The 17079-nt window shown below is 42.2% G+C and overlaps 1 protein-coding gene across 2 annotated transcripts in view; it reads left to right on the forward strand.

Moving 5' to 3' along the window:
• ZC3H18 (zinc finger CCCH-type containing 18) overlaps positions 1–17079 on the forward strand; it is a 55415-nt gene that overhangs the window by 22466 nt on the left and 15870 nt on the right. For both annotated transcript variants that reach the window (XM_081202600.1, XM_081202601.1), the window contains exons 7-10: positions 1968–2000; positions 2699–2825; positions 3851–4113; positions 16454–16654. In XM_081202600.1, the coding sequence (XP_081058726.1) occupies positions 1968–2000; positions 2699–2825; positions 3851–4113; positions 16454–16654 (624 nt within the window). The remainder of the gene's footprint in view (positions 1–1967; positions 2001–2698; positions 2826–3850; positions 4114–16453; positions 16655–17079) is intronic.

Here is a 17079-nt window from a genome sequence, read left to right on the forward strand (position 1 = left end):
CTATGTTGCTAAGGCAGTCATGACCTCCTGCACTTGCCCCAATGCAATTCCCAGTATCATCCCAGCTTCATGCTTCTAATACTTAAAGGGTTTTTTTAAACATTATTGTGTTGCAAGGTGGGCCCCATCATTTGCAAAAAGTAGGTCAAGCAGGCTTCTCTGGCGATCCAGCAGCCGTGAGTGGGCTGTTGTGTACGGATCACAGTCCTGGTTGGCATGACAGCTGATCCCAGCCTTCATGAGTCACCCCAATGGATCACTAGCTCACAAAGCTTAACCTACTTAGTACAGGGAGTGCATTGAGTAAAGGGCGCCTAGGTGGATAGAGAGACCTTCCATTTCTAGCATAATGAATGATGCCCTCCAGACAGGGAGATGTCTCTTCCCTGCTTCCTCAGTTGCATCACACACAAGTGCTAAATTTGGTATCATCATATTTTAAATCAAGGTTCTGGTCCACATGGTTGTGAGAAGAAACCTGGAAACAGTTATTGTGAAACCTTGTTGAGCAGGGCTGCAAGTGGGTCAGGTTGTCTGTTGGGGAGCTTTGGGGTTCAGTGTAAAATGAATTCTACAAAGATGCACCTTTTTCATCTTTTGTTCAGGATGCAGAATTCAGCTTTTCTTTGCACGCAGTTTTTAATAAATATCCCACAACACTGAAAACAGGCAGGTTTCCATTACGGAAAAGGGTTCTGACCCTATATTTTTGGACTGAAAGTTTTCTCTTTCTAAAACAGCATGGATATAATACCAGTCAAACTGAGTGCTTGCTGTTAGCTCATGTGCTCTTGAGGCAGGTAAAATTAGGATGTTAATTAATATACTCCCCCAGGGATGGGGAACCTTCAACCCACATGTCTAATTAGGCCCACCAGGCCTTCTCGTTTGGCTTTCGAGGCTGTTTTGGCCAAGCCATGCCCATATATGGCATCAGGTGAGAGGCAAGAAAATAAGCGGCTGGGCCAAAGGGGATTTGCAGGCACCACTATGTAGCATTTTTTCAGTGAAGACAAAACAGCTCGCCTGACATCATTGTGCTATCGAGTGATTGACAGGGGATGCCCGCCCCCAGGTGTGAAGACCCACACAAAAAGGAAAAAATAGGAAAACCTCTCTCCCCCCATTTGAAAAAAATGTTACATTAGGAAGTGTTTTCTTTTGGAATGATGTGATGAATGTTTAAGATAAAGCATCTTTTTGCTGACCTTTGACAGCTGAGATGTGTGTTTTCAGGGTCCACCCTATTCCCATTATTATGATCTGTTTCATCTGTTTTAAATTTTGATGCTTAAATTCTTGCAACCTGCCCTGGGACCCACTGGTAATAAATTTTATGATGCCAGTGCTAAAACAGTTTTCTGTGCCTTTAGTTCCCCACTCAAAATGGGGGGAAAATTAGGAAACTATGCAAGTGAGTCATCATGTCTTAAAATATTAGCAAATATTCCAACACAACAAAATTCCAAATAAAGATTTGAATTTATTCATTGAAGCCACATTTTAATATGTATTATTGATTCCCCCCTCTCCAATCAGATATCTGAAGAAGTGTGCATGCACACGAAAGCTCATACCAAGAACTAACTTAGTTGGTCTTTAAGGTGCTACTGGAAGGATTTTTTTTATTTTCCAATCAGATAGTTTACTTTTGGCTAAAGGTGGAAGAAGAACCTTTGATATTTATATAGCACATAAAATGAACACAAATATGCATCTTTGTCTATAGTTTTTGCTTGCTAAATAGGTCAAATGTACTAAATCCAACCTCAGTTTAGAGCACTGAAAAAAATTCCAGTTCAAAATTTTCTAGAAGACTCGCATCACTGCCCTTCCCCTAAGAGTTATTTTTTTACAAAACAATTTTAACATGCATTGAGAATGGCTTGTGATGTGTGAAGATGGCTGAGAGCTTCATAAATCTCCTCTTTTTTTCCTCCTCCCCTCGGTTTCTTGAAAAACTCCAGTGAGGTGGACATCAAAGAGAACGCTAACTATGGGTAAGCAGTCCCTAATCTCTGTTGTGCTTACAGCTGGCCCATGTTGCTTTCATTTTGATCCCTTGCAATTCTTTGAAATTCTTCGGTCAATACCAGCTGCTGTGTAAGGCTTGGCTTCCAATTGACCAAATCTTAACTTGGTGCATTCAGGTGTGGAGGCTTCCAGGTGCTGGCAATGTCTCATGAAAGTTTATAGTAACTGCAGCATTCCTAAATAATGAAATGCATATTGACATCTGGTCAGCGGTATGCATTTTCTGATGACATCCTCAGACGGAAGGTCATCAAGTAAAACCACAGCCATGGTTGTGGTGAAGTCCCCTCTGTGCCCCAATACCTTTATTTACCAAACTTGCAGAGGCTTCACCTCGTCTCCCTTGACCAGGGCCCTCACAGCTTTCTGAGCTTTCCGTGGTTGAGGAGGGCCCAGCTCCAGCTGCTATCTTACGTTCTGATGCTAGGCATGCACACCTGTGCCTGTTTGTGTTGGGGGTTTTTTAAAGACACTGGGTGGATATAAACATGGTTGCTGCCATGTTTGGTGATAAGAGGTCACTCTTTAAAATAAAATATTTATTAGATAGCACATGTTGTGTGCTAAATGTGGCACGGGAGTCAGTTCTTTCTTTTAAGCAGTGATGGCAATAACAGTAGTTTTGTTTCATTTGAATGTTTACCCTCTCTTGATTCCTCTGCAGGCTTGACCCTTATCCGGATCCTTATTATGATTATGATATAGAACGCTTCTGGCGAGGCGGACAGTATGAGAACTTCAGGGTACAGTACACAGACCCAGATCCGTACCGGAACTACAGATTGAGTAAGGTAGGTAAATGCATCCTCTTCTCACGAGCTGAGCTTTTATTCTGCAGTAGGTTGATCCAGACAGTTTAGCCCAAGTCATTGACCCAGTTCCTGTGTTACCTGAGTGCCGTGTTCACAACTTTAGTGTGTGCATCTCATGTTGTTCCAATAACATTTAATAATAATAATAATTTTTTATTTGTACCCCGCTCTCCCCGGCCAGAGCCGGGCTCAGGGCTGCTAACATCATAAAACTAACACAGTATACAAAGAACATAAGAACATAAAAACAGGCTATCAGTTAATTAAAATACATCTTAAAATTAGTTCAGAGCAAATTAAAATCTGGACAGATGGCAGTCCATGGGTAAAATTGAGAGTGGTTAATATTCTCCAGGCCAGCTGTTACCACCAGTAACAGGACCTGTGAGTGGGCTAGGAGGCCTCTTTAATGCTTGTTCTTATACAGAAAGAAGAGAATCAGACTGAACCCCGAACAAAGGCCTGGCAGAACAGCTCCGTCTTGCAGGCCCTGCAGAAAGATGTCAAATCCCGCAGGGCCCTGGTCTCTTGTGAGAGAACATTCCACCAGGCCGGGGCCACGGCCAAAAAGGCCCTGGCTCTGGTCGAGGCCAGTTTAATCTCCCTGGGGCCTGGGATCTTCAGGGTGTTATTATTTGCAGACCTTAAGGTCCTCCGTGGGGCATACCAGGTGAGGCAGTCCCATAGGGTCCTAGGCCGTATTGAGAATTGGAATCATCAGTCCTTGCTGCTGACATGGGGAGCAACCAGCTCATGGAAGCCTCTTGTGTGGTTTCTTTGTTTCATGCTGGGAGGGATACAACCACACGGCTCAAGTAACTCAAGAACTGGCCCTCCTCGCAGAGAGAAACCATTGTAATAAAGGTTATCTCAAGGATTCCATCACGGCATGTGTGGCTAGTTGGGGGTGGGGGGAATTTAAATGCCATGTTAGATTATTGAAGGAACATCATATGAACATGTGGGTCAAAACTCCTAACGCAACTTAACCATTATTTTACAAGGAAAGGGAAAGAGAGAGGGAGAGGGAGAACAGGCAGCGTGAGCGAGAACGCGAGAGGGAGAGAGAGCGTGAACGGGAGCGGCGGCAGAGAGAACGGGAGCGTGAGAGAGAACGGGAGCGTGACAAGGAGCGCCAGAAAAGAAAAGAGGAATGGGAAAGAGAGAGGGAGCGCATCAAAAGAGACGAGAAGGACCGGCAGCACCGGGACCGAGAGCGGGAGAAGGAGAAGGAGAAGCCAAAACCACGATCGCCACAGCCACCAAGGTACAGGCTATACTTTTTTCATGCTGTTGATGATGTGGCAGGGAAGGGTGTGAGGAGGTTTAGTCCCTGCTGGCTGGCAACTCTGAGAAGCTGATGTTTTACAACGGCATGAGACAGCATGTCGAGGGAAACTGTTTCTCATGTTGGTTTCGTTGGCTCTTTATATGGGAGAGCAAAGGAAATTGGGTGGCAAATGTATTCGCTCACATCAAACAGAAGCAAAAAGTGTTGTATGTTTGATTCAGACATGTTCTTTGAAGATTTTGCACTGTAGAAAGTCGGGAATCTATGTAAGCAACGTGTTTTACAATGTAAAATCTGTCAGAATGGAGCCTCATGAGAGACTCCCTGCTCCATTTATTATTATTTTTAAAGTTAGCCAGTAGCCATCTTGGCTTCTGCTTTGTTCTCAGTAGCTTTGGGTTTGGGTTCACAAGCAGCATCTGGTTTCTTACTGTCCACGTTTAAGCCTCTTTTTTTGCTCTTGGATTCCATGCATGAACTGGCACTTCTGTTTCTTTTATACGTTGATTGTTAATCACCTTAAACTACTAGAGAGGTAGTCTGGTGCTAACTGAGCTTCTCCCATCTGCTCTCCCATGTCTCCATTCCAAGGCTACTGGTCCTTTTTTCCAGGCTCTTAATAACCACTTAGCCCCATTAGTGATGTTAAATTCTCAAGAATAATCTTTTGGAGAATATTCTCAAGAATATTCTCGATTAATGAGAATATTAGAGAGTTTTCATTTAAAATAGGAGACTATTCATTTTAATGCATTGAAAATGATATAATTTTAATGCATTGAAAATGATATAATTAGTTAATATACATGTTTATTCATGGGTAAACTTGTTCAGATGGCAACCAAAAACTGTACAGATACTTTTATTTAGTGGGGCAATGCAATGAATTCATGTTCTTTGATTTAGTAAAGGAACCACAGTGAAAATATATAAGCACAAGCCCACTTGTCACTTGCACGTATCAAATTAAAAAATAAAACATGTTTTATAGTTAAAGTTAAACCATTCTAAGGTGATGGCAACAGTAATTGTCATGTTAAGGTTTGGTATAAGGAAACTCAGTAGTTAAATCATATATTATTCTTCCATTAGAACATGTACATGTTATAAGACAAGTCAAAAAATACAATTGGCATGTTAAGGTTTGATACAAATAAATTCAGTAATAGGCTATATTGTGCTTCTAATAGCTCTAACAATAACTGTTTTGGTGACTCAACAAAACTATATATATGCAAACATACCAAAAAGAAGCCATTAACATTAAATATATTATCATTATATGATAATATATTTCAGTATGTCAGTCTCTGGTAAATGGCACCTTGTACCATTGACTAGCACTGCAAAAACCAGTTACTGACACTAAATAAAAATATAGAAATGTCATCTGTTTAAATCAAGGCCACCTCACATGCTGTTACACATAATTGTATAGGCCTAGGTACTTTAAGTGTATAAAGCATTAAAGCTACTTTCTGTAAAAAAAAACCCACACTGTATGGCCACGGGTATAGAATTGCTAAGAATAAGGTCACACCAAAATAGAAAAAAAGGCTACTATATATAGTTGAAATACATACGAATTCAAATGTTCATCAAATTAAATGAATAGCATTTTTAAAACTATTAAAAAAAATGTTTTCTGTAGCTCACATTTCAGAACTGCCAGTGGTGAATGACACAATGCCCAGTAATGTAACTGGATAAAAAAAAATCAGTATTCATTACTTACACTGGCAGTATCACAGCTTGACGTATTTACTAGATTTTTTAAATGTGGGTTGTAAAACTGGTTCTTACATTAGAATTTACAGTTTGTGGAGAATATTCTCTGGATAATTTTCTAGCAGAGAATATTCTCACCTCACATCAGTAAGCCTCATTCTCCTTGCCTGTTCTACCCCCTCTTCTTCCTCTTTCCACTCCAGTTCTTGGCAATAAACTACTACTACTACTACTACTACTACTACTAATAATAATAATAATAATAATAATAATTTATTTATACCCCGCCCATCTGGCTGGGCTTCCCAAGCCACATAGACCAGATTATGCAAAGTTAGTAACTTGCATAATTCTGTGTACAGAATTTGGGTTCCTTTTGGCACTGAGTTCAGTTAGGGGTTCATTTGGTGTGTATGCAGCCCTCAGCAGAATAAGGGGTGATGGGAGAGAAGGCAAAGGGAAGTGCCTGCTCATCCAAAAGAAGGCACTCCTTGTATAGTGGCCTCTGGCTTAAGACCCAGTTTGGGGAACTTGTAACCCTCCAGATGTTATTGGACTCCCATCAGCACGACTCAGCATAGCAAATGATGGTCAGAGATTGGGGAGGGGGTCAAATCCAACAACATTGGCAGATCCACATGTTTCTCACCCCTGCTGAAGATTTTATTTCTTAAAGTTAGCCAGCGAGTATTTTTTTTTAGGAGTTCCCTCCCCCTTTCTGCAGTTCATTTACCTAACTTACAGTTGTTGGTTTTTTCCACGCTGGGCATGAGAATGGGGCCCAGGTCACAAAGCCTGACCCCAACGTATAACCTTTGTTCCCTAGAATTCTCAGCCTTGAGTCTAAATGCCAGCTTCAGCTTGCCTTTCCTTGAGTCTTTAGTTAATATAGATAGCAAAATGCAGCCTTCCCCGACTCCCATCAGCCCCAGAATGCATGCCACCATGCTGGCTGGGGCTGCTGGGAGTTGTAGTCCAAAACATCCGGAGGTTGGGGAAGGCTGGCATGATGTGTCCCAACTGCTTCTTCACGTTCATTATATAACTCACCCGGCTGATGAATAAGCAGGGTGAAGTAAGGGTGATGTAAGACCGAAATGTTCACAGGTTGCTAAAAGCCAGGTTTCCCCAGCTCACCAGCACTGCTATAAAGAATGCAGACAAGGTTCCCTATTGCAAGAAGAATGCATTCTTTTCTCTCTGAAACATTCAGAGGCTCCTTTTCCACACTTGCCCTTAATTGGGCCAACGTCATCTCATTCTGTTTCCTTGTTATGGCTCAGCTGAATTTGGAGAGAGGTTTTGAGTGTTTTTTGAAGCACAATGATGATCAGTTTTATGGGTATCCGAGGGATATATCCACCATGTCACTCTGGGTGGAAGCAGTTTAGGTGGCAACATCTCAATTGACAATGTGCAAGGATTTTATTTATTATCTGTTTGTTTTATTACATTTATGTCCCACCTTTTCTCCCAGAAGTTCAAGGTGGTGTCCCCAGTTCTCCCCCTCCTCCTTTAATCCCCACAATAACTCTCTGGGATAGGTTAGGCTTTGAGGCGGTGACTGGCCCATGGTCACCCAGTGAGTGGCGATTTGAACTCTGATCTTTCAGCTACTAGTCCAGCACTTCTAATTGCTACACCACACTTCCTACCTCCCTGTCAGCAAAACTACGTCAGTCACGTCTGCAAACCTATGATGAAGATTGCTGTATGGATAACAGAATTTTATTATGTATTTTTTCTGCTTTTATGATATTCTTCTTGACACAGTGTGATTCGATTTATATTTATTTTGTTGGTTTAGCCACTTCAATCAGCATATGACATCCTGTGTAACTATGATATGGTCAAAACAGCAAATTGCTTGCTTCCACATTTCCTTCTCCTTGGAAGTTGAGTTCTAATTATAGAAGTTCTTGAGTTCTAAATATAAATTTATAGCTTGAAAAGGGCAATAATTTGCAGGTCTGCTAAATACGTAGCACCTTTAGGAATTCTTCGTGTTTAACTAGTCGGCCTTTTCCTTGGCAGTGGGGAGTGACTTCACATTAATTGGGTTTATTTATAGACTCCTGTGCTTTCCCTAATCATTAAATCCTAGCTCAGCTCTTGGCAACTTCAGCCTCTTGCGTAGTTTTGGGCTGACGCTGTCCAAATTGCTCATGTGGCTTTGGTGAGGCTTCCAAGTCTGAAAAGCCTCATGCTGGTGGCAGCTTCCAGATAACAAGTGTTTCTGTATAACAGAGATTTTTGTCTTGAACTAACATTCCTTGTGGGATGTCTTAAAATCGCAAGAGCAGAACAAAAAGTGGTTGCATAGGCCTGGTGTTTAAAAAAAACACATTCCTTCCAAAAATGCATTTTAACCAGTTAAATATATATTTGATGTTTTTATAACTGGAATAAAGGAAGTCATATGTGGTCCATTCTGAGTGGTGCCAGCCAACAAAAGGGGGCCTTTTCACTTGTGCAGCTATTGCTTCAAGCCCCCCGCCTGCTACCGCCGGTGGGCTCTCCCAGTCCGTGGGGAAAGGAAGGGACATACCATCTGGGAGGAGCTATAGCTCAGTATATCTGGGCTAGGTGGACTGTATGATCTGAACTCTCATAACAAATGTAGCCTGAAGCAACTGTCTTGTTATAAAGCACTTTTCACCCATAGCAGAACTCCTAGCAGTGTAGATATCATAGATACTGATTACTTATATTTGTTTCTTCCTCTGGCAAAGGGCCTACTTGCTCTGTTTTCTCTCTTGCACATTCTGGGCTGGGGAGTGGGGCTTGTTTCAACTCCTCTCAAGCATGCTGGAGAAGGGCGTAACTCAGTGGTAGAGCATCTACCTTGAATGCAGAAAGTCCCTGGCATCTCCACGTAGGGCTGCAAGAGGCTCTCTGTCTGTGTAGACAATACTGGTCTAGAAGGGTCAGTGGGTCTGTTTCTATCTAAGGCAGCTTCCTATGTTCCTGTGCTGCTCACTGCTGCCGCCTTATGCAAGTCACTATACCTGAGCCTAACCTACCTTCTAGGATAGCTGTGAATATAATGCCAAATCCTTTCCCCACCCCTTTCCCTGGAGGAAGAGTAAGATACTAATGTGATAAGAAACAGGACTTTTTCTGCTCCTTTTGCCTTTTGTATCTGGTTCCAAAAACTGAACTTGAGAACAAGTTGATGCCCGGAAATATTGTATTGCGATGTGACTGTTTCACCATGCAAAGGGTATTGCTTCTTGGTATTGTTCACGCTTGCTGTGATTTCATCTAAATGGATTCCAACCTGGCCCCTGAGGGAATTCTTTCCCTCCCTAACACCAAATAGGAACCCGTGAAATGGAGTTGGCAAGAGCAGCAGCAGCAGGAGGAGTTAAAAGCGTAAATGAACATTCTCACTCAGTCAGTGGGAAAGCTGCCAACTTATTAAGGTGACTCAGGCTAAAGAAAGTTAAAAACAAAACAGCCCACCAGTATTTGCTATTTAATTTGAATTGAATCCAGCAGGGAAGAGATCAAAGGCAATTCTGTTCTGGTCAGATTATGGTTTATTTGAAGATAATCTTAACTAAATCAAAGATTCTACAAAACTGACCAGAAACCCATTTAGACACACATATACACTTTTTAGGTTAGCAATGGGGGAAATGAGCCAAACAATAAATTGCCACCTGTTCTTATGTATTCCAGAGGGTTAACCACAATAGCTGTTGCCATCAAAAAAACTCTCTCCCCAAGGAGGGATGGGGAGCCTGCAGCTCTCCAGATGTTGTTGGACTACAGGTTCCATCATCCTTGACCATAGGCCCTGCTGACTGGGGCTGTTGGCATCCTACAGCATCTGGAGGGCTGCAGGTTCCCCTATCCCTGTGCTGAGGACTAACTTTATTGTGGTTTAAGCGCTTGCTGACCGATGCAAGATGTAGTCATCTGAGTGGGTAGATGTATATGCTGTAAGGGCAGGAGGAAGCAGGAGTGGAGAGAATGTTTTCTGCCAGCAGGCAAAGTAGTAAGAGAGAGAACTTCGCAGAGTATGGATGAAAAACGACAACCACATCAAAAGGCTAATAGACCCAGTCAGTGGGTGTGGCCCACTCCAAGCTGGTGACAAACTATCTGTGCAGGATGAATAAACACCCAGTGAGGGACAATTACTTTCTGTAGTGTTCAAGCCACGCCCAGTTGAGCCGCAGTCTGATAGTGTCAAATTTGCAAATGGATTCCAGCTCAGCCTCTTGACGCTCCCTTCAGAAACATTCCAAGTGTGGCAGCTTTGAAGTTGGTTGCAAAATGTCCAAGAAAATCTAAATGCTTAGTCACATTTGCTGCCTTTGATGGTCCAGTTTTCTTCCTTGCAATGATGCTAAGAAATATCCCTAACCTACCGGAAATATGAGGCTATAGTGAGTAACCGTCTTTTTCTTCATATATTGCACAAGGGTTGCAGCTGACTCTGAATAACTGCTTGAAATCCCATTTGAGCTGTTCAAGGTTCTGAGCCCAAAGAATCCAGGTTTTGGGAAGTATATGCAAATATACTCATTTGCATAAAGCAGCATAATGTGTGTACTGCTGCTCCTTCTCCCTCCCCCCCCAAAAAAAAATAATAATGTTGGTTTCCTAGTCCCCAGGGCAAGTAGCAGGATGAAAATGCAGCACAATATCTAACTCAAAAATCATGCTAAATAGAATGTATGTGAAAACCTCATTCTCAATTAAAAGCTTTTAATTATGGCTACGCTGTCAGCATAAATCAAAGGATGAAAGTACAACTTGGTGTATTAGCCATGACGCACCCAAACATTGAGCAAGTCTGAGATTAATCTAAAAATTTTACATGATGCTTCTGTATATAGGATAAAATTTAAGAGTTGAATCTACTCATAGTAGACCCATTGAAACAAATGGGCATGATTAACAGGTTCCTTGATTTCAGTAGACCTACTTGGAGTAGAACTTCAAGTGTTTGCCCTTTTCTTCTTTCCCCATAAGTATTGTGAGGTTGGGGATACCGTAAGTGGGGAGAGCACTGCTTTTGCACTCAGGCCCTGCTTTCTGGCTTCCCAATAGGGCATCTAGTTGGCCACCATAATAACAGAATGTTGGACTAGATGGGCCTCCTCCACCCTCATGATTATCACATGAGCTACAGGCACATATGCAGAGTTCTCTTACTTGCTAGAGCTTTCCCACACATTTCATGAGAAGGTCCATACAGCAACACATCTTCCTCTACCACCTGTCATTGCAACATTTCACCAAGCTTTAGATCAGCGATTTCCACCAAGAAGAAAAAGAAGAGGAGGAGGAGTTTGGATTTGATATCCCGCTTTATCACTACCCTAAGGAGTCTCAAAGCTAACAATCTCCTTTCCTTTCCTCCCCCACAACAAACACCCTGTGAGGTGAGTGAGGCTGAGAGACTTTAGAGAAGTGTGACTAGCTCAAGGTCACCCAGCAGCTGCATGTGGAGGAGCAGGGAATCGAACCTGGTTCACCAGATTACAATTCCACTGCTCTTAACCACTACACCACCTCTTACAGTTTCAAGAATCATAGAATCATAGAGTTGGAAGAGACCACAAGGGCCATCGAGTCCAACCCCCTGCCAAGCAGGAAACACCATCAGAGCACTCCTGACATATGGTTGTCAAGCCTCTGCTTAAAGACCTCCAAAGAAGGAGACTCCACCACACTCCTTGGCAGCAAATTCCACTGTCGAACAGCTCTTACTGTCAGGAAGTTCTTCCTAATGTTTAGGTGGAATCTTCTTTCTTGTAGTTTGGATCCATTGCTCCGTGTCCGCTTCTCTGGAGCAGCAGAAAGAGGGACACTTTGCGCCATGATTCCAAGATCCATGCAGGGTGTCTGCTTTGGACTCCCATTTTCAGACAGGAGTCCATCATGCTGCACGTGGACAAGCTGTTTTTGAAAGCAAGGAGCTTATCAAAAGCCATTCATAAAGTAGCAGGAATGAAATAATACAAAAGGAACCTTTTAGATTGACAGCTCCAATATTGCAATAAGTCAATGTGAAGAATTAAGTTGGAACTATAATGATAGTAGAATTATTTGCCCTTGTGAGTAAATTAGTTAGGGTTGGCACCCAGTTCAGTTTACCAGTCAAATGTTGTCAGCTGGTCAGTGAAACGATGATACTGTTGATGCTTCCGACTTGGCCAGCAGTCTGCTTGGCACAACCACCTTTAAAAGCTGGTTCTTTGCTTTATTTCTTTTGGATGCTTTGGGTTCAGTTGTTGTTGGTTTTTTAATGTAACTGTAGACAGACCCTGATGTTCCTGAATGAAAGCCAGAGAGAACCGTCCAGTGAATTGTTCACATTTTTAGGAATAGTAATGTGTTTTTGTAATCATTACAAGCATCAAACTTCTGAAACTTGTTCAGGCTGCAGTCCTATATGTACTATATGCACATACCTTGGAATAAGTCACTGAACTTGGTAGGACTTCCTTCTAAGTAGATGTGCAATTTTTGTCACTCAAATAGGCATGTGTTTCTGTTCAGCTTAACCTGCTGTATCTGGTGGCAGTTGAGTAACCACTTCCAGGCCTTTTCATTTCCTCTTGTCAATCCTGGGAAATTTACAGTGATGTCAGAGTTACACCTTTCTTTTTAAAAAAATGTATTTTGTTTTGGGGTTTTTTTAAAAAAAAAACTTCCTTGCTAGATGGACTTTCAGAGTTGCAATGATGTCATTGATGCTCTTTAATGGCAAAGAGCTTTCCTGCTTGATATGATTGGATCATCAGTGAAAAATGCTTGCTTATGTCATGTATAGAAGAAGGGGAAGTAAGGGGGGAAAGTTAACTTTCTCTGAGCAGAAGATAATTCAGGCTGCATAACAAGGTTGCATGATCATTTCCATTAAACATTCCAAGGGATTTTTTTTTTACCCCCCTCGAATTCAATGCCCTGGCAGAGTTCCACATTTAATCTTCTTGATTTCCTCCTAAAACGAAACAACCTGTCTAAACAAAGCAGAGAATGATTTGTTCGCAGCAAATTTCCACAGCAAGTGGTGTGTTGAATTATGCTGTGATTTCCCTTCTAACGGGAACTTGGCGTGGCTAAACAAATTTCCTAGCAATCAGAGAGCAAGCCCCAAAAACGCGCCCAGACTGAGTATTTCTGATGTTTTTTTCTTGCAATGAACCACCAGCTATTTCAGACTTTACATTTCTGGGTGATGCTCTAGGAAGCACTGGGCCCTGGGGCAGGTATGCATTGCCTCTTGACTTCTGTTAGAATCCTAAGAATCTCTGCAAGAAAAACAACAACACAGAAAGCCCAGTACAAAGAAGCTTGGGTTTCCTCACAATAAGCAAGAGCTAAGGTAGAGGAAGATGGGAAGATACTGTTTAGATTGTTGCTAGGGCTAGGAAGATAAAGAAAAGAAGAAATCAATGGAAGCCACTCGAAAACGACCAATATTCTATAGAAAGCAATTAGGTCCAGATTCAACATTCCCTGACCACTAGTGCAAGAATGAAAATAAAGGTTGCGCAGTATGAAATGCAGCGCAGCAGTTGTGCTAGCAGCACCTTGTTGCACAGCAGGAAGTATCAGGACCCCTGCAGTCCCTTGCGCAACTGGCCACAAGAGCCATTACTAGTTTCTGGCACCTTCTCTTGTTCAAGTCATTCTGCTAGCACAACTGGCAACACTGCTAAGCAACTGCAATTCCAGTCCCCTTCTGTTTTGCAAGCCCTTCTAGGATGCCGCACACATGCTTTCAGGCTTTCCTTAGCTTCAGTGAGGGCGGGAATCTTGATATTTGTAACTGGAATCTGGGGGTTGCATGATACCGGATTTGAAACTGCACCCTGGGATCTGGACTTGCAGGTGACACAGCATGTGTAGCACCCATGATTGCAAAGATGATACTGGCTAGGGCAGAAAGTCTGAAAATCTGAGCTTGGAATTGTTTAATTGTAGAAGCTATGTGGGGAAGTACCAAACTTCATAGAGTTTAGTATCATTATCTCTTGATTGCCATTTATGCTTACTTCCTCCTCTCCCCATGCCCTCGCCTTGGGTTTCTCAATCTTCAGCAGGCAAAGTCCAAATCCCCTGACCAGGTGACAGAATCATTCCCTTTTAAAAATATATTTATTTATACTTTTCAGATATATACATTTCACTGATTTTATATTCATTTTGATATTTTAAAGCTTGACTTCCTTCCCCCCTCTTTCTGCGGTTCCTTAGTTTTTGTATCCATTCTTCCTTTGCTGGGACTTCTTCTTTCCATTTTGGGGCATGTAACATTCTTGCCACTGTAGTCATGTACATGAATAAATTTCTATACAATTTAGGTAGTTCTATCCATATAATTCCCAGAAGAAAGGCTTCAGGTCTTTTTACAAACATTATTTTAAACATCCTTTTCATTACATTGTATATCATTTCCCAGTAAGCCTTAACCTTACTACAAGACCACCACATATGATAAAAAGAATCTTCTTTCTCTTTACATTTCCAACACTTATTTGATTTAGTTTTATACATTTATGCCAGTTTACTTGGTGTTAGATACCATCAATATATCATTTTCATATAATTTTCTCTTAAACTATAGCATGCTGTAAATTTTATATTCCACAATGATTCCCACAACCACCACCCCACCCAACAGATCTCCCTCTTTGAGAGCCATACCGTCATGCTGATTTTCTTCCCACCTGAAGAGGACGCTTTCTCTTTCCGATCTAGTCCTATATGGGTGATGTAGCTGCAAGGGGGTTTTGTTGCCTTATTGAAAGCAAAGGAGTAAAACGGTTCTGCAGTATTAAGTAAACAATAAAGTGATATGATCTGTTGATTTCCTCTGAAAAGCTCAAGTAATAAAAGCACCCTGGATAAGTGTAATACGTTTTGTTCTGCATTTTGTGCTTTTGTGTTGTCATCTTCACCTCCAAATACCTTTGCAGGAAACTTTTTAATATTCTGGAACAGTGATTCTAAAACCTTTGTTCCCGCTGTCCACTTGACAATTGCTGGGGGTCTTGGCAGACCATTTAATGATTTTTCTGCCTGTTGTAGCAATGGTAATGTTCTGTGCTAGTTGCTTTTTAATTGCTCCCCCCCCCCTTATGTGTTGTTTTACAATTTGAATTCCATAGAATTTGCTTCCATAGAATTCAAATTGTCATATAATAAAATGCAATCCAAGGAATAAAAGAAGCAATAAAAACACACTTTTGTCCACATGAGTATTTAATGCAATGGACGTGCCATCTCCTATCTTCCCCCATGAATCCACAGACATGCCATGGACTATAGTTTGGCGTCCCCAATGTCTAGAGCCTGTGCCTGCCACTGCTGGGTCTGATACCACTGAGGTGGTAGATCACTGGCGGAAAAGTGCTGCTGCCATAGCTCTGAGAAATGAGAGTGGATTGAGCCACCCTGTATAGAGCTAGTCTACATCACCACTACTGCTGCCCTGAATTTCCTACCTCTGCAACAAGTGGACTGCCTGTTCAGAGCAGGCAGGGCGGGGCAGTTGGGACACCCCTGTATCCCTTGTTCCAGCTAAAGGACAGGTTGCACCCCTGTATTGTCAATTAGATTCTAGTTTGAATCTATAGTTCAGGGGTAACCAACACAGTCCCTTCCAGACGTTTCTTGGTACTAGCTGTCTCAGACCGTTGGCCATGTCCACTGAGGCTGATGGTCATCTTGTGGTCTCTTCGTTGGCTATCCCTACCCTTTGCTGGGTCAACCACTACAATGCTGTTTACATGGGGCTGCCTTTAAAAATTGTTTATTTATATTTAGGCTGCCTTTCTGAGTACAACCCATCCATGGTAGTTTGCATTGTTAATCACTGGTACAATTGGTTGTAAATTTGTTTCCAGGCTCAGTTTAAAGAACTGGTATTAAACTGGTTCTAGACTTTATGGTTTTAAAGGCTACCTTAAGGATTGCCTTTGTACATCTGAAGCTGCCCAACCTTTAAACTCCAACTCACCTGAGATCACTTGGTCAAGTACAATAGATGGGCCTTTCTTGGTAATTGCACCCAAACTATGGACTGCAACTCCCAATGGAGATCTGTTAGGATGCCTATTGAGGGTGTTTCTATATCAACAGGCTTTCAGTATTTTAATTACCACACTTTTCTGTGTATAAGACTGTGGTTTTTTTACTCTAAAATAATGTTCAAAATCTGGGCTTGTCTTATACACGGATAGTATCCCCCCCCATTTTCTTAAATCGGAGTCCTCCAAAATAGGGGGCGTCTTATAGATGGAAACACATGGTACTTTTAAGGAATTGATGTTTTTAGTGGGGGTTTTAAATATTGGCTGCTTTTATGTTTTATTGTTTTTACTGTTATATGAATTGCTTTTGGTTTTTAGCAGTGTCTTTGTAACTTTTGTTTGTATTTTTGTAAGCTGATTTGATTTTCAGAAACACAAGTTATAAAATAGGTGCAGTTTGGCCCTTGCATATAGCCATGTTTTGCATTTGATTGCATTCCAAGAACTGGGGGTGGGGACTCAGGTCATTGGATGGCCCAAGAGAGAGCCTTCTCTCCAGCTAATTAAATTTTTTATTCATTTTCCAGCCGCCAACCTGAGCCACCAAAGAAGGAGAAAGAGGCAACTACGACCACCCCTTCTCAGTCCAAGAGAGCAGATGAGTGGAAGGACCCTTGGCGCCGATCAAAATCCCCCAAAAAGAAGCATGGGCTGTCTGCTTCACCCAGCCGTGCTCGCAGGCGCCGGAAAACCTCTGCCTCTTCAGCCTCCGGCTCAGGTTCATCAAGGTGTGAACCCGAGATGGGCAGCAACAGATGCAAGGGGATTTCTTACAATCAGCATCACTCCAAATAGCTCCCAGGACTCAGTCCTAGCCGAAAGAGCAATGCTGCTGGTGGGAGGAGCATGTGAGCCAGAGACAAAAGAGAATAGGCTGTGCGGCCAGGGGATTCTGTTGTGAATAAGCATCCAGCCCTTTCTTGGGTGCACTAGGGCAGATTGCTCTGGTGTTAGTCAATGGAAAGAGAGCTTAAATCAATACTGTGACCTGTTGAGACTGAATGGCAGAGAGTGACAGCCTGTGCCCCTGGAAAGGTAGCCTCTAAAGGCAGGCTACAGCAGAGTAGGACGTAGACCTCGTGTGAACCTACTAGAATCTCGGGGGGATTTTGAAATAAGGGAGCTTCTTAAAGCAAGTAGAACTGAAAATAAG

This window comes from Podarcis bocagei (genome assembly GCF_964188305.1).
Source record: "Podarcis bocagei genome assembly, chromosome: 7".
Taxonomy (NCBI): domain Eukaryota; kingdom Metazoa; phylum Chordata; class Lepidosauria; order Squamata; family Lacertidae; genus Podarcis; species Podarcis bocagei.